The sequence below is a fragment of the Chiloscyllium plagiosum genome, unplaced genomic scaffold (assembly GCF_037043375.1).
Source record: "Chiloscyllium plagiosum isolate Xiang-an unplaced genomic scaffold, Cpla_swu_hap1 HiC_scaffold_15, whole genome shotgun sequence".
Lineage (NCBI taxonomy): Eukaryota > Metazoa > Chordata > Chondrichthyes > Orectolobiformes > Hemiscylliidae > Chiloscyllium > Chiloscyllium plagiosum.
Genome location: NW_028270153.1, coordinates 44122312 through 44148445, shown reverse-complemented (window position 1 = coordinate 44148445; position 26134 = coordinate 44122312). Strand labels below are relative to the sequence as shown.

The 26134-nt window shown below is 40.1% G+C and overlaps 1 protein-coding gene across 3 annotated transcripts in view; it reads left to right on the top strand.

Moving 5' to 3' along the window:
- The first annotated feature begins 4839 nt into the window (after nucleotides 1-4839).
- The window catches only part of LOC122560075 (beta-1,4-galactosyltransferase 5-like), a 113092-nt gene continuing 91797 nt past the window's right edge, over nucleotides 4840-26134 (top strand). The window contains exons 1-2 of one of the 3 annotated variants that reach the window (XM_087994925.1): nucleotides 4840-5509; nucleotides 5655-5844. In XM_087994925.1, the coding sequence (XP_087851051.1) occupies nucleotides 5688-5844 (157 nt within the window). In that variant the 5' untranslated portion in view covers nucleotides 4840-5509; nucleotides 5655-5687. The remainder of the gene's footprint in view (nucleotides 5510-5654; nucleotides 5845-26134) is intronic. The other 2 variants (XM_087994924.1, XM_043710287.2) reach the window with 2 other exon arrangements.

Sequence of the window (26134 nt, the reverse complement as noted above, 5' to 3'; positions counted from 1 at the left end):
TGTTAAACAGTAATTGGATATGATTGGAGGAGAAGATTGGCAAAACAATTCTGGGCAGAAGTGAAAGGAACAGGGTGGTCATTATGGGAGACTTTAACTTCCACAACATTGACTGGAAATGCTGTAACTCTAGTACGTTGGATGGATCTGTTTTTGTCCAATGTGTGCAGGAGGGTTTCCTGACACAGTATGTTGAAGGGCCGACAAGCGGAGAGACCACACTGGATCTGGTACACTGGATCACTGATTCAGTGATAGGTGACCATGAGTTTGGTTACATTATTTTATGTGATGTAAAAGGATAGGTACAGGCCACAGGGCAAGAGTTATAGATGAGGGAAGGGCAATTATAATGCAATTAGGCATGACTTAGGAGGCATAGAATGAGGTAGCAAAATACAGGGGATGGGGACAATTGAAATGTGGAGCTGGTTTAAGGAACAGATATGGCGTGTCCTTGATAGGTATGTCCCTGTCAGGCAGGGAGGAAGTGATAAGGTAAGGTTTACTAAATAAATTGTATCTCTTGTTAAGCAGAAGTGGGAGGCGTATGTGATGTTGAGATGAGATGGTTCAGATGAGGTAATGGAGAGTTACAGATTATCTAGGAATGATTTAAAGAGAGTTAAGAAGTGCAAAGAGAGGACATGAGCAGTCTTTAGCAGGTAGAATAACGGAGAACCTTAAAGCTTTCTATAGGTATGTGGGGAATAAAAGGATGACTCGGGTAGGAATAGGGTCAGTCAAAGACAAAAGTGGGAAGTTGTATGTGGATCCTGTGGAGTTCGGAGAGGTGCTAAATGGATATTTCTCATCTGTTTTCACTCAAGAATAGGAGAATATTGTAGAGGAGAAGACTGAGATATGGGCTATTAGACTAGAAAGGATTAAGGTTAGTAAGGAGGAGGTGTTCTTAATTCAAGTAGGTGTGAAAGTAGATAAATTCCCTGGGCTGGATGGGATTTATCTGTGGATTCTCTGGGAAGATAGTGAGGAGATGGCAGAGCCTTTGGCCTTGATCTTTGAGTCATCATTGTCTACAGGTTTAGTACGAGAGGACTGGAGAATTACAAATGTTGTGCCCTTGTTCAAGAAGGGCAGCAGAGATGACTCAGATAATTGTAGACCAGTGAGCCTTACATCTGTTGTAGGTACAGTTTTGGAAAGGATTATAAGAGATAGGATTTATATTTATCTAGGAAGCAACAATTTGATTGGAGATAGTAAACATGGTTTTATCAAGGTTCTGAATTAGTGGTGCTGGAAGAGCACAGCAGTTCAGGCAGCATCCAAGGAAGCTCATTGGATGCTACCTGAACTGCTGTGCTCTTCCAGCACCACTAATCCAGAATCTGGTTTCCAGCATCTGCAGTCATTGTTTTTACCTCAATGGTTTCATCAAGGGTAGATTATGTCTCGCAAATCTCATTGAGTTTTTTAACAAGGTGACCAAGCATGTGGATAAAGGTAGGGCAGTTAACGCGGTATAAATGGACTTCAGTAAAGCCTTTGATAAGGATCAACATGGAAGGCTATTGGAGAAAATGTGGAGGCATGGGATTGGGGGTGATTTTGCAGTTTGGATTAGAATCTGGCTTTCTGTAAGAAGACAACGTGTGGTGGTTGACTCCAGTTACTAGTGGTGTGCCACAAAGATCTGTTTTGGGGCCAATGCTTTTTGTCATTTTTATAAATGACTTGGATGCACGTATAGGTGGATGGTTTAGTAAGTTTGCAGATGACACTAAAGTCGATGGAATGGTGGACAGTGTGGAAGAATGTTGCAGGTTGCAGGGGGACTTGAATAAACTGCAGAATTGGGCTGAGAGGTGGCAAATGGAGTTCAATGCAGATAAATGTATTCTTCACTTTGGGAAGAATAACAAGAAGGCAGAATACTGGGTCAATGGAAAGATTGTTGGTAGTGTGGATGTGCACAGTGATCTTGGTATCCACGCACATAGACCCCTGAATGTTGCCGCCCAGGTTGATAATGCTGTTAAGAAGGCATATGGTGTGTTAGGTTTTATTGGTAGAGGGATTGAGTTCCGGAGCCGTGATGTCATGCTGCAATTGTACAAAACACTAGTGTGGCCTCACATGGAATATTGTGTACAGTTCTGGCTGCCCCAGGAAGGATGTGGAAGCAATGAAAAAGGTGCAGAGGAGATTTACCAGGATGTTGCCTGGTCTGGAGGGAAGGTCTTCTGAGGAAAGGCTGATGGATTGGGTCTGTTCTCATTGGGGATAAGAAGGCTAAGAGGGAATTTGATAGAGACATACAAGATGATCAGAGGATTAGATAGGGTAGACAGTGAGAGTCTTTTTCCTAGATGATGACGTTAGCTTGTACATGGGGGCATAGATGCAAATTGAGGGGTGATAGATTTAAGACAGATGTCAGAGGCAGGTTCTTCATGCACATTGCCCTGTCTGCCAATGTAGATAATTCAGCCACATTAGGGGTATTTAAACAGTCCTTGGATAAGCATATGGATGATGATGAGATAGTGTAGGGGGATGGGCTTAGATTAGTTCACAGGTTGGTGCAACATCGAGGGCGGAATGGCCTGTTCTGCACTGTATTGTTCTATGTTCTATTGTCTTGCAGCTTTAGTCTTACTGTATCCTAAACCTCTAATATCTTAGTGCATTGTTTCTTCACCAATGGATATTTTATTCATAAATACACTATAGACCAGTTCAAAAGTAACAGTAGATAAAGTGCAAAACAGTTAATTTCTTTCTCTACCATGATCACTCCAAGTGCAGATGCAGATGTTGTGAGACTCTGGTGTGAAAGAGGGATCTGAGAGGGAGAGCCCTTCTAACCACCAGCCACCTATGTCTTGAAGTTTATTTGAAGGTTCTGGCCATTACTTCTGGCACTTTGCTGAATGACTTTTCTCAAGGAATTATCCAACAGGACTCACTTCCTGCCTTTGCTGCAGGTCTTTGAGGATGGGACGTGCAGACCATAGCAAATGTGTGGTCAAATGTGTTTTTTGCACAAGCATTTCCACGAAGAACAGGTGATAGTGCATGATCCAACTGACTGAAGCATTCTATTGCAACTTGGCTTCATCCATCATTTGCAGCACTGGGATAAAACAACATATGGTGACGCTTGGTGCTCTGGTTACAAGGGTCTAACACAGTATGTCGATCTGTGATGATGTGACTGAACTATCTTCTTCTGGTTATACAGCTTTCCCTGTGTACTTTGCTTCAAGTGACAAACTTTGGGTTGGAAAGTGATCTTGATGGCCTCCAGCTCTTAGAGATCCACTTTGACATCAACCCCGAACAGATAAAGCAGGAGATTCTGCAATCTTCTGTGGAATTGGAGATGTTTCCCTTTTTCCCTCTTTTGCTTTCCGTATAGCTTTGAAGATTTTGATGTGGAGGTGCCGATGTTGGGGACAAAGTTAAAAATTGCACAATACTAGGTTATAGTTTATTTGGAAGTACAAGCTTTTGGAGCGCTGCTCCTTCGTCAGGTAGCTAGTGGGGCAGGATCAAAGTGCACAGCATTTACAGTAAAAAATCAAAGTGTCATACAAGGACTGTAGATCCTCTGGTCGCTGGTTCATTTCCGGCTTGAAGGATGGAGAATTTTACGTGTGGCACGGTGGCTAGCACCGTTGCCTCACAGCGCCAGAGACTCGGGTTCAATTCCTGCCTTGGGCAACTGTCTGTGTGGAGTTTGCACATTCTCCCCGTGTCTGCGTGGGTTTCCTTCCGGATGCTCTGGTTTCCTCCCACAATCCAAAAATGTGCAGGTCAGGTGAATTGGTTATGCCAAATTGCCTGTAGTGTTAGGTGTAGGGGAATGGGTCTGGATGGTTTTCTCTTCAGGGGGCCGCTGTGAACTTGTTGGGCTGAAGGGCCTGTTTCCACACTGTAAGTAATCTAAATCTAACTGACATGGTGTATTGAACAAGCCCAGATTGCTGTTAAGTCTGTAAGCACTTAGAATAGGAATGCAGGTTTTGATTTATTGATATATAAATCCCAGAACTTATTTCAAGTCACAGTCTTGAGATAACATAGAAAAAAAGGTGACATCTCAGCTCAGTCAATGCATTAAAGGTGAGGTTAGAGTCTGTCTGTATCCCAACCTTGAGTCAGACAGGTTCTGTCCTCCTTTGGTGAGGTCTTACCAGTCTGGTTTTCCTTCAGCTTCCTCGAGTTGGGGTATGCTTGGGTATCTCATTGCATGTGTTGATTTACGATTGAAATATACAGCATACTAAGCCTTTAATATACTTCCCCTCAGCATCTTAGCAAGTTGCTGCCTTTTCTTCCCCCTGTTGTTGCCTTTCCTGTCCTTACATTAGTGTACTGGCACTGAACCAAAATTTATTTTGAGTGAAGGGGAGACCGTTGTGATTGGTAGAGGTGGAGCCCACTCCTACACGTTCTGGTGCTTTCATCTGTGCTTTCTGTCGACCAGCAAGTAAAAATACATTGGCAATGTATTTTTAAAATAAATTAAGAATGAACCAAGTGAAATAACAATAGAGGACACACTCGAGGAAGGTTTACCAAGTGGGTGGCGTTCTAATATAAAAGATTTTCGTTGGCAAACTACTCCTATGTTAACCCCATTGGAGTATGACGTACGGAAGATTAAAGCCACATTTTGTGTTCAGTCTGAATCACTTTTTAAGGGAGCGGAACGCGTCATTCTCGATGGTCCTGGCGCAGGCAGCCAGAAAGACCACACCCACGCCTCGGGGCTGGGGCAGGGATGAGAACACTACACAACCAACCCCTTGGGGAAACCCACTGAGATCAGGGAATGACGACCTACTTTGTTTCGGAATATCGTGTGAAATAAAACCCGACCGAAAACAAAAATCTGACATGTGCATGTTATTAAAGAAAATGCTGGCGATGCACTTTCCTCCTTGCCAATGAATGAGGGAGGGCGATGGTGAGCCTTTAACCTTGAATGGGCACACTATGTCAAAAACAGAGGCTGCAGTTTCACCGAGGGAGATGCGAGGGTTAAAGGGATTAAAGGAATATCGATGTGTTTAAAACCAGCAGTATTGTTCCCGAACAGGAAATACATTCTTGTATGAAAGTAAAAAATCTTCCTTTTCCTTTCACCAGCAAGAGAGGGCGGTCCCGGTTCCCCCAGCCGGAAGTTGCCAAAAAAAAAAGCTAGTGCAAGATCTGCATTCCCTTCGGTTTAAAGGCGGATTCCTTCTTATTCATGAATGCGGAGTGCAACCTCCTTTTTTACGCCGCTATTCCACCGCGGACACTCTCCCCTGAAGAAAATTCTTTGATTTTTCACTTCCCCCCCCCAACCTTTTCACAACAAGAGGGTGTCTGTCTTCTTTCTCTGAACTAACGGGGGTCTGCAATTGTCATATATTTATTTTAAAGCGTAATATGAGAATTTTACGCATCCCGAACCGCTCAGTGTTTGCTTTGTTATTTCTCTTCTGCTTGTCATCTTCATTCCTGTACTTCATCTATGTAGCGCCTGGATTGGGTAAGTGTCCGTTTTGAATGTTTTTTTCCTCCCCCCTCTCTCTGATGGTTTTGTATTGTGGGGGCTCTGAGGGGATGGTGTTCCCGGAGGGGGTGGGAGAGAGCTGCTTTGCTGTTACATTTTCAGCTGACTGTCACATTCTCAGGCCCAGCCGGGAGGGAGCTTGGATCTGATTGAGATGGAGAAAGGAAACTCCGGAGGCTCTACCGAAAATCGCTTGGTGTCTCTCGAAACGTGCAATGTGTTCAAAAAGAAAGCTTTATCTATTGCGATACCAGGGCGGAAGTGCTACTTGGTTTGGTCACGGAATCGAAAAGACGCCCCAAGAAACAGTTGTGTGTGTTGCCGATGGACGGGCTTCATAAATATGTGCATATTGTTTTCTTTTAAAAATACATTTATCTCTAATTGTCCCCACAATTCCGTTCCCACCCCTCCCCCTGAGAGTTTGGGTGTTTATACAGTTGTGGATGTTAAGCGAGTTTTGAGAAGATTTGTAGCTGAGGTTGTGGATGTATTTCTGCATACTGTATCTACTTGTTACCAAGCAATCTTGGTTTACGCAAGTTCTTGTTACTGGAAACATTTGAATCACATTGAATTTCCCAACTCTCAGGAGACGATTGACGCCTCAAAATGTTGCTTTCAGTCGGCAATGCAGTGGTGCAGAGTCATTCACAAACCCTTAAAATGCTGCTTAAAACCCATTCGTCTGTTAACTGAGCAGAGAAATTTCCAGATAGTAGTTATTTCCTTCAGTAAGCTGTTGCCCCATTCTACAGTTCTCACGTGCCATAGTAGTGCGGTCAGTCACAACATGGATGATTGTACTATTACAAATGTACTCTGAGAAGGACCTTTCAACCTGACAAAAGTCTAAATATTTTAGTTGTACAAGCTTGAGATGACTGAAATAAACGTTAGAACCACCTTGATTTAATGAGACAAAATGAGACTTCGTGATTTTTCGTGAATGCAAACTGACTTAATAGGTTTGTAAATCGTTCATTTTTCGTTGTGGGAATAGGAACAGCCTATGTTCCCATCAGGTCCCAGTTTATTTTAGAAGGGTGTGTTTAACAACTAGGAGCGATTTGATACAAATGTTGTTAATTCATCAAGGCCAACCTCAAGTGTTTTTTGTTTATTATTTGTATGTGTCCTCTATTTAATATGAACTTGTTTGGAACCAAGTAAACAAAATAATAAATTTCACTGATTGCAGTAAGACCAGATGATAGGTGCAGAGTATGACTAAGATTCTTGCATTGAGGAAGAAGTGACTTTTTGTTAGTTTTTAAATTGTTTGTCAAGGCCATGTTTCCCTTTCTTACTCTTTTTTACAATTCCAATAGAGAAACTGTCATTCTGTAACATCTTTCCATTTCCTTTGATCTCTTTTGGACAGGAGTCATTTTGAAATTTTGATCTCCATGATTTTGTCCAGAGTGCATTTGTCATTTTTAATATTGGGAATTGAGCTTTTTCATAGGGATTGTTATTAAAATACAGTTGGCTAATGAAGCATGTTCCATCTTTTAAAAAGAGCAATTTTTTATGAAAGAATACAAAAAGGATGCAAAAATGTTGGGATTAGAGTGACCGCCCCAGTAGAAGTTCACAGTGGAGGCTATATGCTAAAGGCTGAAAATGAGTTTAGTGTATGTGGCAAAAGTGAAAAGACTAAACTTGGCAATTTGCATGGTTTGTTGAAAATGTTTCCTGAGTTATGTTTTCAAGCTTACTATAATAGAATTTATGCTGAGAAATATTTTCAACACTCAGCATTCGTGTTTTATTCCCTTCTTTGCTGAAAATAGTGGGTTTTTGACTGTGGCTCTCTTTGCAAACACCAACGACCCAGTAGTTTTTTCAACTGAGCAGTCTGCACTGGTAGCCTTTCTGGGCAGAACATTTGACATTGAATGTCAATTTTTGGCTTTGACCTTGCCTAATATTCATAATATTGCCTCATCTGAAGTTGGATCACTGGCTTTTTTTCAAAGTCATTTTGTTATCCTACCTCTTGTACTACAAAAACTGAAGCAAGTTAATGGGTTCCCATTGCTCTTAACTGAGGCCTATTTAATTCTACAAGTCTAGTTATATTACACAAGGAAAACTTCGAATTAAATTTTGATTATGGAAGTTTTCAGATCTTGAATCCATTAAAGTTGTATTTTTTTTAAAAATGCTGGTGATATTTTTCAGCCATATCCTGATGCTGCCTAGCAGAAGGTGGTCTACTGGCTTTTATTAGCAGTGTGCTACTGTTTTGGATTTTTGTGGGAAAGGGACATCAAAAGTAGTTGTGCGATTTTAAATCTTGCCATTGTGGTCGTACTTCTTTGAGACAAGACATGAACACTATAAAACTGGCTTTATATCATTCTGTCTTAATCCTGGTAACTATATGTCATTTCTAACTTCATCTCTAATATCAGTTACACCAGAATTAAAGAAAAGCACCTTGTATTATGGTGTCTGTTGAAGCAAATTTATTCAGTGACCTAATGTAAGTTTATACATTTACAAAGACATCTTAATGTATAAGATACAAACATGTTTATCAGTGTGATTTACATTTGGAAAGATATGTTTGAAAAGTCTCTATTGAACAACGGAGTGTCTCTCATGGTACAATGATAGTGTCACTACCCCTGGACCAGAGTGCCTGGGTTCAAGTCCCATCTGCTCCAGAGTTGTGTTATAACAAAATCTTTGAATAGGTTGACTAGAAAAATAGTAGAACAAAGGATGAAAGTTAATGGCATTTATTTCAATGTGAATCATTATTCCATTTCAGGCTGACTGATTTAGTATTTGTAAATATTTGCCTCACTAATTGATAATGCAAAGGTCCCTGAAACAAAATACAAATACAGATGTGAAATCCAGGCAGTCCCTTAAACACTCTCTCTTCAGAGAACTTGCATGTCATACAAGCATGTTGAGAAATGATTCATACAATCATGACGTGATGCCGTTTGTTAGGAGTTTAAAAACATCTAGAAACTTTTTCATTGTTTAAATTTATCAAAAACATTCAATATGGTATTTGCATTGAAAAATGTAAATAACTATGATATTAACACTTAAAATTCTGAGCTAAACTTAAGTTTGCACAAAAACTGATTACGTAGATGTTAGTTTATCAGGGATCTTCTTGAGCCTTCATGCACAGAGCTCCACTTTTCATGAGCTTGACCTGTAAGTGTATTATAATTTGGTGCTCCTCAATTTAGCCATAGACTTTTTGTAAACTATGATATAACTGCAAAAATAGTTTGTGTGAAAAGGAAACATGTTTCAATGAGTGTAAGGGTGACTTTTTTTCCCATAAATATTCTTATGAAATGTTGCATGATAGTAAAGTGTATTTTGAGTTGTTATAATGTCAATATTCTGCTGTTAGTTGTACAAAGCATTTCATCTGATCCTTAGATTGAATAGGTATTTTGATTTAAATGCTGACTGTCAGTTCTGGGCTCCAGACTGCAAGTGAGTTCTTTTCTACACCTGGACTTTTTCTCTCTGAATTTTCTTAAAAATAAATGTTATTGACTAAATTAGCACTGAAATGAGTAGACTGTGTTAATAATAAAATTAAGCATTAAAGTAAGGCCGAGCTTACTTTAATGTTACTGTGACAGAAGGCCTATTTGTTGGTGTGTCTGTTGGTATTTAACCTTGGTGTCATCCTTCTTTTAAAAGAAGGAATTTTGATGTGAAGTGGAATATGTCTAGTGATTTAAGTTATAGTAAAATTCTACACTTCTACATTTGTTTCTGTTGTCTGTCTCATCTGAAGTCAGAAATCATGACATTGAAATGCTTATAGCTATATGGGTTTGTTTGAAAAAATTTATAGAAAATAGGATTGTTCTTTTTCAGAAGTGGAAGTATAGGGGAAGAAAGTATGTATTGAAAAATAAGGTTGTCTGATTTCTCATGTCTGTTCCAAATAGGGGAGACTTCATTACTAAGTTTGTGTCCATTTGCAGTGTTGTAACCACCTGTGTGGGACAAACATTGCTCTTCTTAGCAATTCAGGAAGAGAGAACCTGGAAGATTCCGCATTGCTTTCTCTGTCCTCCTCCATGTCATACCCTGCTTAGCCTCCGCCATTAAAGTGAGTTCAGAAGGTCTATGACCATCGTGTGCAAAGCCAATATCTCACCATTTCTATTTGAGTAATTACAACGAATCGACGCTTATCACCAGAGGTGGCAATTTATTCAGTGCGATGAATACATCCTGATGTCTGTATGAGCTCTATGCTTGCATTACATATAAACATGACACTTGCATTTCAGCTCAATCATCAAAATCTATTAATTATTCCTTTTTTGATTGTATGAATTACCTGCTACTCATGTTACAATCAGGTCAGGCTTTCGGTCGGTCATAGGGAATGTTATGTATTCCATTTTTTGCACATAATTTTATTTTAATTGAAATATAGCCATCTAGATCAAAATGAAGGAAGCAATGTTGAAGGATTTCTTAAGTGACAGGGTTACCTCCCACCCTGAGAAAACGATGAAAATGCAGCATCAAGCACACACATGGGTATCAAGTTGTAAGGGGATCAAAGGTTATAGGGAGAATGCAGGAGAATAGGGTTGAGAAACACATCAGCCTTGATTGAATGACAGATCAGACTCGATAGGCTAAATGACCTAATTCATCTTCTGTATCTTATGGTAGAAAGGGGTCAGGTGGGGATTGTCTAGTACAGATAGGAATGGTAGAGGCAGTTGCAGTTAAAAATTTTTGGTGTCCTTGAGGTGTTTAGATTTTAAACGATATTGCTTTCTCAATCTCTGCTTTGTTCCAAAACTATTGCTTGAACCACAGTTGGTTTGTGGATTCTGGTGTTTGATGTTATTTGTTTGTTTTTAACCTGGATGATCAGCAGGTGACTTCCATCCTGATGTGTAACAGCCAGTCATTCTCTATCTGCGTTTCATTGTGTTGTTATATAAATGTTAAATTTAGCTCATACTGAGAAAATGAAGGTTTCATGAGTTTGGCTTAATCTGGTCAGATGATCATAGCAACCATTTTAGGTCACGGTTGGTCCTCTTTAAAATAAGTTTGATCTATGAAAGTCTTGGGTACTTAAAATCAAATGAGAATTTGAAAAATGATAGACCATGTTTACAATTATTACAAAAATTCAGTCCAGCATTTGGTAAATTTTAAGTATTGTTTCCACAACCAGGTCAAGGGGGTTACAAGTTACTGCAGCCACGTCTGGGAGCAAGTGGTCTGTGCTGAATCCTTGAAGGCAGAGCAAATTTCTTCAGGTGCTTCATAGTTTTCTATCTTTTGTTGAACAGCATTTAGAAAATTCTGGAAATCATTAAAATACCTCAGGAGCAGAACTCAATCAGCAGCAGTTGATTCCTTTAAGTAGCACTAGTGGGACAAAATGCTTGCTGATTGTGTGGTTAGGTTACTGAGGTCAAATGAGAGAGTATTAGTTGGAGTGTTGTCCTCAAACTGCAGAGTGATGTCAAGTTTGTCTACTCTGCATACCTCTGACAATAAAGTAATGTCTGGTGCAGCCATTAGTAAAGGTATGGGTGTGCCATGAAAATTATTTTGGAGGCAAATCTGATAGCTTGAGCAACACAGTTTCTCAGCACTGAAGTGGGATGGGGGTGTGTGTGAACTCGATTTTATGGATGACGATTAAAAATCTGCCAACTGATTCAAAATGACTTGCATTCATTCCACATAAACCACCTTCTGAGTAAAATTTTAAATTAAAGGTCGAAGCGCACCCCCACCCCCTCCGCCCACCCCTGGGGATTGACTGGGATCTCACTCTTCACTGTTTAGCATTTTATGAAAGCTTAAGAGAAGAGATGAAGACAAAAATCATGGGGTAGATTGAATTGAAATTGTAGCCTATTTAAAAGATTGAAAAAACAACTACCTAGTCATTTGTGAAATTGCTAACTATTTACGGCCTTAGATGTTCAGGAAAGAATATCCTAATATCAAGTATTCAAAGCTGATTACAAACCTTGAAGTTGACATAAACAGTGCATAAGTAGCTGGTCCAATTACTTCATTCCTCTTGAACTGCCTTTTATACTATTAGCAAACTGTCTAACTTCAAAACTTCAATCTCTCCCTGAAGCTGCATCAGAATTGTCCCAGGCCTGACCTGGTCCTGTATGCTTCAACCATGTCCAACTTTCTAGGTTGACCTTTAGCGTAACAGGAATGACACATGACTCTTGTTCACAGCAAGTGTCTGTGAGTCAGCCCCCCCCCCCCCAATCGTGGGTTGGATGGTGTCTGGGAGTGGAAGATTTCAAGATTCTGCAAGCAGAATGCAACACTAGATCGGATAATGTTACCTATTGGATCATTTCTACTTCCTGATAACTTGAATAGTATGATAACTACTGGTAGTAATTCTGTCAAGGATCCATACATTTGTTTGTTTATCCATTCTCCCCTCCCTCCTTTTTAGTTATTTACATGTATTGTCCAGAACACATGCAAGTTCTTTTATTGTTGTGCACTGTGGGTGCCTAGGGCTTATGTATTTGTTTGGAGGAGGAACTTATCCCTGACCTCTATTTCCTTTTTAACTATTCAGATAATGTCACCTGTGCCATCTAACTCTCTTCCCCAATAGTTCCGTTTCCCACCGCAGTTCCCTTTGGAAGCCAATAAGCCTTTAAGTCATTGGTTAAAACAGTATTAGTCCCATAATCAAGTTTAGAGTTGCTCTTATTGCGTTAATATTCGAGAGAAAGCACCTGTCATCCTCTCTCGTATGTTCAATGGATTTGTTACGGTGGTTTATAATATTTGTCTATTCGGTCTAGTGTGCCTGAACTCCAGGAGGCAAGTATTATGAGTCCTGTATTCCAACTAAGTGACATTTTTTTTCAGTAATTCCCCTGTAGAATGGTTTCCCTGATCCAGTTCTTCCTGGGATGTTTTCTCATGCACGCTTTCAATACTGACCTTTACCTAGCACGATCAGCTTCAATGTCCAAATCTGTATCCAGAATTTGGCGGCATCTTTTCCTGTCAATCTGCTCACTGCTTTCCTCTCTGTGGTGGGGGCTGGTTGTTCTAGGATGGGCCTTTACCTTTTATGACTGGCACCTTGTGGTAGGTTTGCTATCTCCTCCTGTGATGGATTGTCTTTTCATGTTTGATGTGATTATATATCCTTGCTGATGTTGTCTCGCACAATCCTGACTGTACACTGACTACCTGTATAAATATGATTTTGTTTATCATCACACCAGTTCAGGTTTGCTGCCTGAGCAGTGTTCCTCCCTGCCCCCACAACCCCTATAAAGTTCCTTATTTCAGTTTCTCCATTTCATTTAATGCAGCCCAACCAGTCTTGAGCTTCCCACCTATGTAGCTTCTCGTACATGAGTAAATGAATCTTGTGCTTCGGCTGCTAAGGGACTGTCTTTTGCACTGCAGCCTTTCTTGTCTTCAACTAATATTTTACAGTGATGGATCTGTCCATCTGATAACATTCTTTCCGGGGAGGTGATTCCCACATCCTGTACGATTTGTGTGGATTGGTCTTTGGGGCTCAGAACAACATACAGAAGGCCATCTGAAATTGGTCAATTTGCCCATGTTAAAGCTCCATATTTTGACCGGTAAATAGGATGACTTTCCACAGCTATCATGATTGTCTCACCTCCCTGAACTGCCTGGGCCGAACAATCCAGTATGGCCCTGCCTATGGCTGTTGTGGATCTCTTAGTGGAGTGGTCGTTGCATCAGGACCGTATTGTAAAAGTACCCTTTTTATATTATCATTTTTCTTGCAATAAAAATGTGTCCATATCTGCAGGGCTGACCACTGACCAGTAACAAAAGCAGAAGAACTCAGCAGGCCTAACAGCATCTGTGGAGAGAAAGCAGAGATAACATTTCTGGTCCAGTGACCCTTCTACAGAACACTGGTTTAAGCTATGTATGCCTTTTCCTGTTACTCATTCCACCCCTGCACCCTTTCAGTTGTAGGAAGGTGAGTCCTCCCTTCATGGTGGAGTTGGGGATAATACTCAACAATAGTTTGAATCCTAACTCTGACATTTACTGGCTGGGCATGTTTATGATTTGAGTCAAAGGCATCTACATCTATGAACACTTCACATTCCTGACCCCCTAAGAATGGGTCCTCTTCCTCAACTAACTATGGGCTAATGCAATCTCTTTATTTTTCTGGTGACCATCTTGATCACCCCTTGGACATGCTCATCGGTTAAGCTTGAACTGTTCTCTTGTTTGGGATCTGATGGCAACTGCATCCTCCTTTTCGCGCACGCACGCACACACACACAGTTTTGTCTACAAATCTTTTCATGGTTCCTGTTTATCCCAATGAGATGTTGGCTGGACATGATCGTCTCATTTGATATTGCTGCTATTTCCACCATTGTTGTGGTCATTTGGAAAATTTATAAAATTGTTCCCCCTTCTTGAGCAGTGATGTTACAATACAATCACTATCTCTGCAGCCACCTGGTTTAAAATCCTAGGATTCAGGTCGTTAGATTCAGCAGACTTGTTAACATTTTAGTCTCATTAATTGCCTTCATAGCTTTTTTTTTCTCAAGTGATTGTTCATTGCAATCACAGAATCCCAACAGTGTGGAAACAGGCCATTTGGCCCAGCAACTCCACATCAACCCTCCAAAGAGTATCCCACCCCAGACCTATTCCTCTATTGCTCTACATTTTGCATGACTAATGCACCTAACCATCATATCCCTGAATGCAGTAGGCAATTTAGTATGACCTGTTCACCTAACCAGCACATCTTTGGACTGTGGGAGGAAACCAGAACACCCAGAGAAAACCCACATGGACATGGTGAGAATATGTAAACTCCACACGGACAGTCACCCGCGGCTGGAATTGAACCTGGGTCACTGGTGCTGTGAGGCAGCAGTGCTAACCACTGAGCCACTGTGCTGCCTGATTGTGATAATTTTAAGTTTCTCTTTTTTCGTTTATAATCTCTACTATTCTTGGGTTGACTTCAGTGCCTTCTGATCAGACAAATAAACCACTAGTTTAAAGTCTTTGCCATTATAAATCTGTTTTGCTCACAAAAGAGTAATGCTTACTTTAGATTACTGCCTTTTTACATACTTGTAAAAGCATTTACTTCAGCTTTTATATTTCTTAGTTTTCTCCCATACTCGTATATCTCCTTTTCTTTCAAAGAAAATTCTTTTACTAGCTTTTGTAAATGTTCCCAATTTTTGAGGCTGTCACTAATCTTGTAGCATTGTACAACTTGATGCAATGGATGGTGCGTCTTTCTTTCTTCTGGTGCTTTGTTTAACAATGGAACATACCTTTTTTGAGAGTTATAAATATAAATTGCTCATTAAATGTCTGAACTCCAAAGTTTGTGAGAAGATTTGTAGCTCGGGTGCTCGTTGTTGTGGTTCGGTTCACCGAGCTGGGAATTTGTGTTGCAGACGTTTCGTCCCCTGTCTAGGTGACATCCTCAGTGCTTGGGACCCTCCTGTGAAGCGCTTCTGTGATCTTTCCTCTGGCATTTGTAGTGATTTTAAACCAGGTGGCTGCAGAGATAGTGATTGTATTGGCTGTAACCACTACAAATGCCGGAGGAAAGATCACAGAAGTGCTTCACAGGAGGCTCCCAAGCACTGAGGATGTCACCTAGACAGGGGACGAAACGTCTGCAACACAAATTCCCAGCTCGGCGAACAGAACCACAATAATGTCTGAACTCCATCTCTACTGCTTTAATTTTTTTAACTGTTTTAATTTTACACTGGATCAACTGTGCATTTTTGTAGCTTGTAACTGCTTTTATTTAAGTTGAATACACAAGTTTCGGACTCAAATTTCTCCCCTCAATGAATATGGAATCCTGTTATGTTGTGGTCATGTTTACCAAGGGTTCTGTTCTATGAGGCCATTAGACCTGCAATATCTAATTAATTCAAGTATGTTAATCTGGACTAGAACTCCAAGTCTCTTTCCACTTCAGACTTCTGAATTTTCTCCCCATTTAGAAAATAGTCCGTGCCTCTATTCTTCCTACCAAAGTGCATGACATCACACTTTCCCACATTGTATTTCATCTGCTGCTTCTTTGCCCACTCTCCTAACCTGTCCAAATCCTTCTGCAGCCTCCCTGCCTCCTCAATGCTACCTGACCCGCTACCTATCTTTGTATCATATGCAAACTTAGCCAGAGTTTCTTTGTTAATGGATAATAAAGTTATGTTTGCAGTTCTCACTTAGATATTCTACTTGTGTTATCAATTTACCTATTGGGAATGGAGCATTCAATTGGAAAGGCTTTTCTTTTTCCATCTTTTCTTACCATGACTTTTATTTGGACATGTCATAAGCTGTATACCTTTTTGCTGTATATACTCTAATTGTCATTACACAAACTACTCAGCTGCACTCTTGCTTTGTTATTTCTTTATAACTTTCCAATTCTCCCTTGTCCCTTCCCACCCACTCTATTCAGTTTAAACCTTCTCTGCACATCCCATTTTCCAGTCAATTTGCTAGCGATAGGGTTAGTATTTTTCCCTGTACGTTAATAATTTGTGAGAAGAGGCTAAAAGAGACTTAAGGGACAACTTTTTCATGCAGAAGATGGTGTTTGTATAGAATGAGCTGCCAGAGAAATTAGTGGAGTCTGGTACAATTACAATATTTGAAAGGTATCTGGGTATATGAATAAGAAAAGTTTAGAGGAACATGGGCCAAATGTTGACAAATGGGACTAGATTAATTTAGGATGTCTGGTCGGCATGGCTGAGTTAGACAGACTGTGTGTTTCTGTGCTGTATAATTCTGACTTGAGTGTGCCTTCAATCAAGGATAGTGTCTGATTTTTTTTTTGTTGGAACAAGTCAATTTATAATTGATGTGTAGGAAGCATTTATAGGTGTTGCTCTGATTTTCCATTACTGGAGGATGGAACTTGGCACTTTTCCACAAGATTATTATTGGGTTCAGAAGTTCTTGTCTGTTGTAAGAATCCACTGTTATCTAGATACTTCAAGGTGGAGATGTGTGTTTTTTTTAATTTTTAAAGGTGTGTCTTTGGTAAAATCTTTACGTGCCATGCATCTTAGCCTGAAGAATGTGCAATGAACTGAACTGAAGCTTGTCTTCCCAACCAATGTACTGTTAAGCCACAGCTACAGTAGATCAAGGTAGAAAAAAAGATTTCCACTGTGGTCTCTCTTTATCAAGAGGTTAAATATGCAGACAGCTGTAAATGCTTAACTTGGAAATTACAGGAGTTTTCTTTTTAGTCTTGACTACAACTTGCTTTTTATAAAATCAAAGGTCTGCTTCAAATCTTTGAATGATACTGAAAATGGAAATGATTTGTCAGACTACTTACACTGACTGAAACATCACTTTTTAAAGAAAGTTAATGTTAAATCCTGGCTTTCAAATATGACATGTATGTAATATATCCTTGAGGTGTACACTTGAATAATTAACAGAAAATAAGCAAAAACAGGGAGGCACATTTACCATGTAAAGTTTGATTTCGTGTTTTAACAAGATTAATTAGAACTTACAACTTGTTTTGATTTATTGCATAGGTGTGTCACCATTTGACTTGTTCAAACTCAACGTGTATTTTTCCTAATGTTGTCTAGACCTATCCTTAAACAAAATGTATGGGACCAATTTTCTTATTCATTCTAAAAGTATTTTAATATTGGTCAATGCAGTATCAAATATACTGTCAGGGTAAAAGTAGCAGTACATTATCATTGTAGAAACACTTAGCCAGTGGCAGTTTATCCAAATGCATTTGTAGCAAATTTAGTCTCCTGTATTGTGTGAAGACTTTCTAAGGAGTGGTAATAAGTCATTAATTTGACATAGCTCTTTAGAATAATTATTTTTCTTGACTTTTTAAACACTTGCCTCAAGTTTGTACCACTATTCCTATTATGGAAATTTACTTGCCTTTTCATAAACGAGAAAGAAGAAGACTTCTTATTCCACTGAGGTTCTGCTTTAAACTTTTTTTAATGCAAACGTTCTTGTACCAAAAATGTTGCCTATCAGCAAAGAGTTGGCCACTTACTATCTCGCTTTAACCGTAGTTACATTTTTTTGTAAAATTTTCTTTGCAGTTGACTGCTTTTCAGTCAGTCCTGTTTCTAGGTATTCCTGTGTGGTTCTGTTTCTTCCTACTATTGTACAAAGCTGCAATTATTTTTTAATATTAACCTCCCTTAGAAAAGGTTTGCTACATTGTAATGTAATACTAAGTCAAAGAGCAAGTCCCACTTTTAATTCAAGGTAGTTAGCATTGCAGCGATACCATGCATCATTTTAATGGTGGATGCAAGCTGTCAGATGTTTGACACCAACATGTGTTCACTTAGGCTCGTTCCTGTCTTTGCACTAACTAGTGATTCCTATGGTGAAATTGTTAAACATTTTCATTGTCCACATTCAGTCTGAAAATTGCCTATTGGAATAACAGGGGAAAGGTGCTGATGCCAGTTTAACGATATTTCATTATAAGGTACTAGTTTGGTTTTTTTTAAAAAGGCACATTGTGATTAAAGTAGTGCATATTAGAAATGAGTATTCAAATATAAAAATGTTGAAGGAAGGCTTAAGCATGGTAACATTATTTGTACCAGCTATAAACAATATTGGTTGTTTTTGAGGATTCAAGGGATCTGAGATGTCTTTAGTGGAGTTGGAGAAATGCTTTTCAGAGAGGGTTGAGACAAAATACTATTCACAGATTATGGACTTTAAATCCATGCCAACCAGTTTCCCAATGACAGCTTTATGCCAACATTCATGTACACATTGAAATATTATACTTTTGTATACATTTGAATCATATTCTTAAGTCATTTTATGAATTAGATAGCCCTTCTTCGATCTGTAAAGCATCCTAATATGCAGGCATTTGTTTTACTACTCTCCTACTCTTTCTTGTTTCATTCTCTGCATTACTCTTTAATTTCTTCTCCCTAAAATACTCCCTGCGGTAACACATTGCATATTCTCTCCCCCGTACAAGAAAATTCCCTATCCACCTCCAAGATGCACTACAGCAGCTTGCCAAGATTTTCTTCTTGATAGCACCTCCCATACCTGTAGCCTCAGCAGGCGAATGGAAACACTTCCACTTGCAGATTCCCAAGCACCATCTTCTCGTGAAAATTTTTTGTTTCATCGTTGTTGGAACAAAATTGTGAAACAATATGCCTAACAGCTTTAATAGGAGTAACTTAACAGACAAACCACAATAGTTAAAGAACGCAACTCACTACCACTTTCTTAGGAATAATTAGGGATGGGCAATAAGTGCTGACCCAACCCAGTAACACCCACGTTCTGTAAATAAATGAAATAAAAAGCATTCATGTTGTCAGCCTCTAAGTTGGAGGGATGTAGGGGGTGGGGAAGTGGAGAGAGAGACTGGACACCTTTTATGGGAAAATGCATTCATTTTGTTAAATAATGAACAATTTATTTCAGTTATGATCCCTGTGGGGTTTCACAAACCAAAATTAAAAACGAAACCATCGTGAAAAATGTACTGGAGAATGTTTCATTGTTAGTACATAGTAGTTGTGTTCACTTGTGGATGGGCTGAATTTAACTGCTGATTAGATTAATCCCTTTACAGACACTCAGCAATTTCAAATGATTGGTAGATAACATAGTTTGTTCTGATCAAGTCTTATCTGATGAGACAGATTTCCCATCCTAATGAAATATATTGTTAAAAATTCCAGTTCACAATAATGCGTCAGTTAAACTAAAAGCTATTTAAAAAAAATGTTTGATGAATCTTTTTTTTCTCTCTGTTACACGGATATGGCTGGATGTTTGTCAACAATTTCCTTGTCCCAGACAGCTTTCTCATTGATCTGAGTTGGCTCAATTGACAAACAGTCAGTGCAATAAAATATTGAAAATGAGAGCATGTTTACTTGATTTTTGTGCTGCAAAGTTATTTCCTTTTCTGAGTTGGAAAATTAATTCAACCAATGTAGTCAAATGTAAAAGATAATTACAGTTGAAAATTTCTCTCTTTACGGCAAGACTAAGTTTCTGTTCTATGAGTTATTAAGCTAAATTGCAGGATTCAGATGGTACAACTGCGAGGGTTATTAAATTTGACCAAGGGTCCAAAAAAAAAAGAACCTTGATTACAGTTTGCTGGTCTACTACATCAGTAAGAACATTTTGATTCCTGGAATTAAGGACAAAATGTTAAAAGTCCTTCTAAACCTATGGCTGTCTCATTGAGAGAGAGTTACACCCAGAAATGATGGGAGCAGTTTCTGTTGATTTGAACTTGACTCGTGTGGCCTTATGTTTGTTTGTGTGATGATATGAGCTGGAGAAGTAACATGCATGCCTTGTGACATGAACTTGAAGTTGAAACTGTTGAAAAGCTAATCAATTTAATAAGTATGACCAGGCTTATTCCAAATTGGTTGGTTCAGTCCAGTACAAAGCATTTTTAAAAAAGAGTCCAGACCTTCCTTATATATTAATCCACTAATAGGTTCTGTTTTATCATGGCACTTCAAGCCATTTCCCACATGGTTTTTTATTCTTCTCTAATTCTGCCATGTACGTCGATTTGTGTCATAGAGATGGACAGCACAGAAACAGACCCTTCGGTCCAACTCATCCATGCCAAACGGATATCCCAAATTAATCTAGTCCCATTTGCCAGCAATTGGCTCATATACCTCTCAACCCTTCCTACTCATATACCCATCCAGATGCCTTTTAAATGTTACACAAATGTTAAAAATCACACAACACCCAGGTTATAGTTCAACAGGTTTATTTGGAAGTACTAGCTTGTGGAGCATTGCTCCTTCATCAGGTAGCCGGTGTGGCAGGATCATAAGACCAAGAACATTGAACAGACCAAGATGGCTGTTAACTTGTTCATCTTTTAGAATGGGTTGCAGGTTTTGATTCATTAATATGTAAGTCCCAGGACTACTTAGAAGTCACATTCCTGAGATAACTTAATGCTTTATTTTTTTTTAAAAATGGCATCTCCGCTCAGGCAATGCATTAAAGGTGTGAGGTTGGAGTCTGTGTATGTATTCCAGCCTTGGCTCTATTTGCAAAGTAGGATTTTATAAAATGTCACATGGATTGGCTGCCTGCAGATTGTGTGTTTTTTGAATAAAATAGAATGTATCTGCAAATGCAAATTCATCTCATAAGTGTGTGTGTGCGCGCGCGCATGCATGCATGATTGGTAGAGAGTGTGTATGAGTATGATGGACTATAGGTGAGAGGATGTGTGAGGAGGGTCAGGGGTTGTATGTGTGTGCCTGAGAGAGAATGTGTGTATGATAGAGTATGTAAGTGTGTGTAGATGAATGTGTGCTAGTGTAGTGGGGTCACCTGTAGTGAGACATGAACACACTCTCATGGGTAATAAACTTGCTATTAGCCTCTGCACAGCCACTCTGAGTTGCTGTGTATCCCAAAGTCTGCCTTGGAGGACAGTCACCTGAAGATCGGAGGCTGAATGTTCCTGACTGGACCAGCCTTGTCCACTTCCTCTGGCAGCTCATTCTATACATGCACCACCCTCTGCATGAAAACGTTGCCCCATACATCAAAGAGTCATAGAGATGTACAGCATGGAAACAAACCCTTCGGGCCAACCTGTCCATGCCGACCAGATATCCCAACTCAATCTAGTCCCACCTGCCAGCACCCGGCCCATATCCCTCCAAACCCTTCCTATTCATATACCCATCCAAATGCCTTTTAAATGTTGAAATTGTACCAGCCTCCACCACTTCCTCTGGCGGCTCATTCCATACGTGTACCATCCTCTGTGAAAAACGTTGCCCCTTAGGTCTCTTTTATATCTTTCCCCTCTCACCCTAAACCTATGCCCTCTAGTTCTGGACTCCCCCACCCCAGGGAAGAGACTTTGTCTATTTATCCTATCTATGCCCCTCATAATTTTGTAAACTTATATAAGGTCACCCCTCAGCCTCTAATGCTCCAGGGAAAACAGCCCCAGCCTCTCCCTATAGCTCAAATCCTCCAACCTTGGCAACGTCCTTGTAAATCTTTTCTGAACCCTTTCAAGTTTCACGACATCTTTCCGATAGGTAGGAGACCAGAATTGCATGCAATATTCCAACAGTGGCCTTACCAATGTCCTGTACAGCTGCAACATGACCTCCCAACTCCTGTACTGAATACTCTGACCAATAAAGGAAAGCATACCAAATGCCTTCTTCACTATCCTACCTACCTATGACTCCATTTTCAAGGAGCTATGAACCTGCAATCCAAGGTCTCTTTGTTCAGCAACACTCCCTAGGACCTTACCATTAAGTGTATAAGTCCTGCTAAGATTTGCTTTCCCAAAATGCAGCACATTGCATTTATCTGAATTAAACTCCATCTGCAACTTCTCAGCCCATTGGCCCATCTGGTCAAGATCCTGTTGTAATCTGAGGTAACCTTCTTCGCTGTCCACTACACCTCCAATTTTGGTGTCTTCTGCAAACTTACTAATTATACCTCTTATACTCACATGCAAATCATTTTATATAAATGACGAAAAGTAGAGGACCCAGCACTGATCCTTGTGGCACTCCACTGGTAACAGGCCTCCAGTCTGAAAAACAACCTTCCACCGCCACCATCCTCTGCCTTCTACCTTTGAGCCAGTTCTGTATACAAATAGCTAGTTCTCCCTGTATTCCATGAGATCCAACCTTGCTAATCAGTCTCCCATGGGGAACCTTGTTGAATGCCTTACTGAAGTCCATATAGATCACATCAACTGCTCTGCCCTCATCAATCTTCTTTGTTACTTCCTCAAAAAACTCAATCAAGTTTGCGAGACGTGATTTCCCATGCACAAAGCCATGTTGACTATCCCTAATCAGTCGTTTCCTTTCCAAATACATGTACATCCTGTCCCTCAGGATTCCTTCCGACAACTTGCCCGCGACCGACGTCAGTCTCACTGGTCTATAGTTCCCTGGCTTGTCCTTACCACCCTTCCTAAACAGTGGCATCACGTTAGCCAACCTCCAGTCTTCCAGCACCTCACCTATGACTATCAACGATACAAATAGCTCAGCAAGAGGCCCAGTAATCATGTCTCTCGCTTCCCACAGAGTTCTAGGGTACACCTGATCAGGTCCTGAGGGTTTATCCACCTTGTGTTTCAAGCGATCCAGCACTTCCTCCTCTGTAATATGGACATTTTTTTGCAAGATGTCACCATCTATTTCCCTACAGTCTATATCTTCCCTATCCTTTTCCACAGTAAATACTGATGCAAAATACTCATTTAGTATCTCCTCCATTTTTTTTGCGGCTTCACACAAAGGCTGCCTTGCTGATCTTTGAGGGGCCCTATTCTCTCCCGAGTTACCCTTTTGTCCTTTAATGTATTTGTAAAAACCCTTTGGATTCTCCTTAATTCTATTTGCTGAAACTATCTCATGTCTCCTGATTTCCCTCTTAAATATACTCTTACTTCCTTTATACTCTTCTAAGGATTCATTCGATCTATCCTGTCTATACCTGACATATGCTTCCTTCTTTTTCTTAACTAAACCCTCAATTTATTTCGTCATCCAGCATTCTCTATACCTACCACCCTTTCCTTTTCACCCGAACAGGAATATACTTTCTCTGGATTCTCGTTATCTCATTTCTGAAGGCTTTCCAGCCATCCCTTTACCTGCAAACATCTGCCCCCAATCAGCTTTTGAAAGTTCTTGTCTAATACTGTCAGAATTGGCTTTTCTCCAATTTAGAACTTCAACTTTTAGATCTGGTCTATCCTTTTTCATCACTATTTTAAATCTAATAGAGTTATGGTTGCTGGCCCCCAAAGTGCTCCCCCACTCTCACCACAGTCACGTGCCCTGCCTTCTTGCCAAGAATAGGTCATGCTTTGCACCTTCTGTAGTACGTACATCCCCAGATTGAATCAGATAATTTTCTGGTATGCATTTAACAAATTCCTCTGCATCTGAACCCATAACATCTATAGCAGTCCCAATCTATGTTTGGAAAGTTAAAATACCCTGCCATAACCACCCTATTATTCTTACAGATAACTGAGATCTCCTTACAGATTTCTTTCTCAGTTTCCCACTGACTTTTAGGGTGTTTATAATACAATCCCAATAAGGTGATCATCCCTTTCTTATTTCTGAGTTCCACCTAAATAACTTCTCTGGATGTATTTCCAGGAATATACTCCCTAAGTACAGTTATCCCTTATCAGAAACGCCACTCCCCTCCTCTCTCGCCCCTATTTTATCCTTCTGTTAGCATTTGTATCGTGAAACATTTAAGCTACCAGTCCTGTCCATCCCTGAGCCATGTCTCTGTAATTGCTATGATATCCTAGTCCTCCGTTCCTATCTATGCTTGGAGTTTATCTCCCATGTTAGGGCTTCTTGCACTAAAATAAATGTAATTTAATTTATCAGTCCTACCTCATTTTCTGGAAAAGCACAGCAGGTCAGGCAGCATCCGAGGAACAGGAGAATCGACGTTTCAGGCATAAGCCCTTCATCAGGAATGTGATGAAGGGCTTACGCCCGAAACGTTGATTCTCCTGCTCCTCGGATGCTGCCTGACCTGTGCTGCTTCAGGACTACACTCTCTCGACTCTGATCTCCAGCATCTGCAGTCCTCACTTTCTCCTACCTCATTTTCTGTTTTGTTCCTGCCTGCCCCTACCTTTTATCTTAGCCTGCTGGACACACTTTCCTCATTCCTGAAGAAGGGCTTATGCCCGAAACGTCGATTCTCCTGTTCCTTGGATGCTGCCTGACCTGCTGCGCTTTTCCAGCAACACATTTTCAGCCCTGCCCAGACTGTTTGACTTGCTACTTTTCCCAACTGTACCAGTCTTGGACTGATTTCTGTCTTCACTATCTCCCTGGGTCCCACCCTTCACCTTACTAGTTTAAATCCTCCCAAGCAGCTCTCGCAAATCTCCCTGCCAGTATATTAGTCCCCTTCTAATTAATATGTAATCTGTCCTTCTTATTACAGGCCACTTCTAACCCAGAAGAGACTTCAATGATCCAAAAATGTGAACCCTGTTCCTCTGCACTGTCTCCTGAGCCACACATCGATCTGCTCTATCCTCCTATTCCTGCCCTCATTAGCTCATAGCACCGAGAGTAATCCAGATATTACTACCCTTGAGGACCTCCTTTTTAAATTCCTGCCTAACCCTTTGTATTCTCCCTATAGAATCTCCTCCTTTTCCCTTTTAAAAGTCATTAGTTCCAATGTGCACAATGACCTCCAGATAGTCCCTCTTCCTTTTGAGAGCATTCAGCTCCCTCTCCGAGATATCCTTGATCTTGGCACCAAGGAGGCAATGCGTTCTGATTTTTCACTGCCAGCCACAGAAACATCTGTCTGTGCCTCTGACTAGAGTCCCCTATCACAACCAATCACTTGGAACCCGACGTACCCCTCATTACATTAGAGCCAGTCTCAATACCAGCAACTTGGCTGTTTGTGATACATTCCCATGAGAGTCTATCACCCCTTAGTTTTTCCAAAACAGCATACTTGTTTGAGATGGGGATAACCACAGGAGAATCGTGCATTGCCTCCCTCTCCTACCTTTCCTGGAGTTAACCCATCTACCTAACTGTATCTGCAGTTCTTCTCCCTTCCATTAATTGACATTTATCAGACTTCCTAGCTGCTGTAAACTCCTCATTGCCTTTAACTGCCACTCCAACCAATCCATGTGATCTGATAAGATTCACAACCCCAAACACACTTCCTACACTAATAATCATCAGTAACATGGAATCTCCCACATCTGACAGGAACAGCTTATCATTCTACTTGCTACTTCACAATCTACATACCCAGATAATAGCACAATCTTTAACTGCTCTAAAAAACATAACTCCAGGCTAACTTTGTATGTGTTTTATGTTTTTAAAATGTGATCAAGAGACCAATCTCAATAAAACTTGTAACCAAAAAGAACCACTCATTATTGTATGTTTCAAAAAGTAGCAAGGTACATTTAAGAACTTTGCATTTATCTGTACTTGTGCTGTGAGCATTTCCACACAAGCTCCTCCAAGATCAGCTGTGAATTTCGCTGTTTATTCATTTTTCTTAGATGCAGTCCGCTGTCCAGAAATACTTAAATTCAAACAGCAAAGGCAGTAGCTATGCAGATTCACTGCTGAGTCAGACAGCAGTATCAGTTTCTTTCTCTGTTTGAACCACTATCCACATGGTCTCTGCCTTTGTCTCTCATCCATTTTTTTTTAAAAGTGCCATTGTTTTGATCTTTTTTTCCCTCAAAGTTCCAAAATAATTGGTCCAATGTACTGTTGTATTTTTTTTTTTAAAAACACAGACAAGAAATCACCATTATTAAAAGTCAAATTCACAGTTTTAATAGGGGCTTTGTCATGTTTCAAATGCCACTATTGGGAGAGGATAAATTGGACTAGAGGGAGGAGTTGAGGACTGGAAGTAATTCAACAGTTGACATTTACACAATGAGTATTGACTTTTATTGGTTTGCCAATCATAACT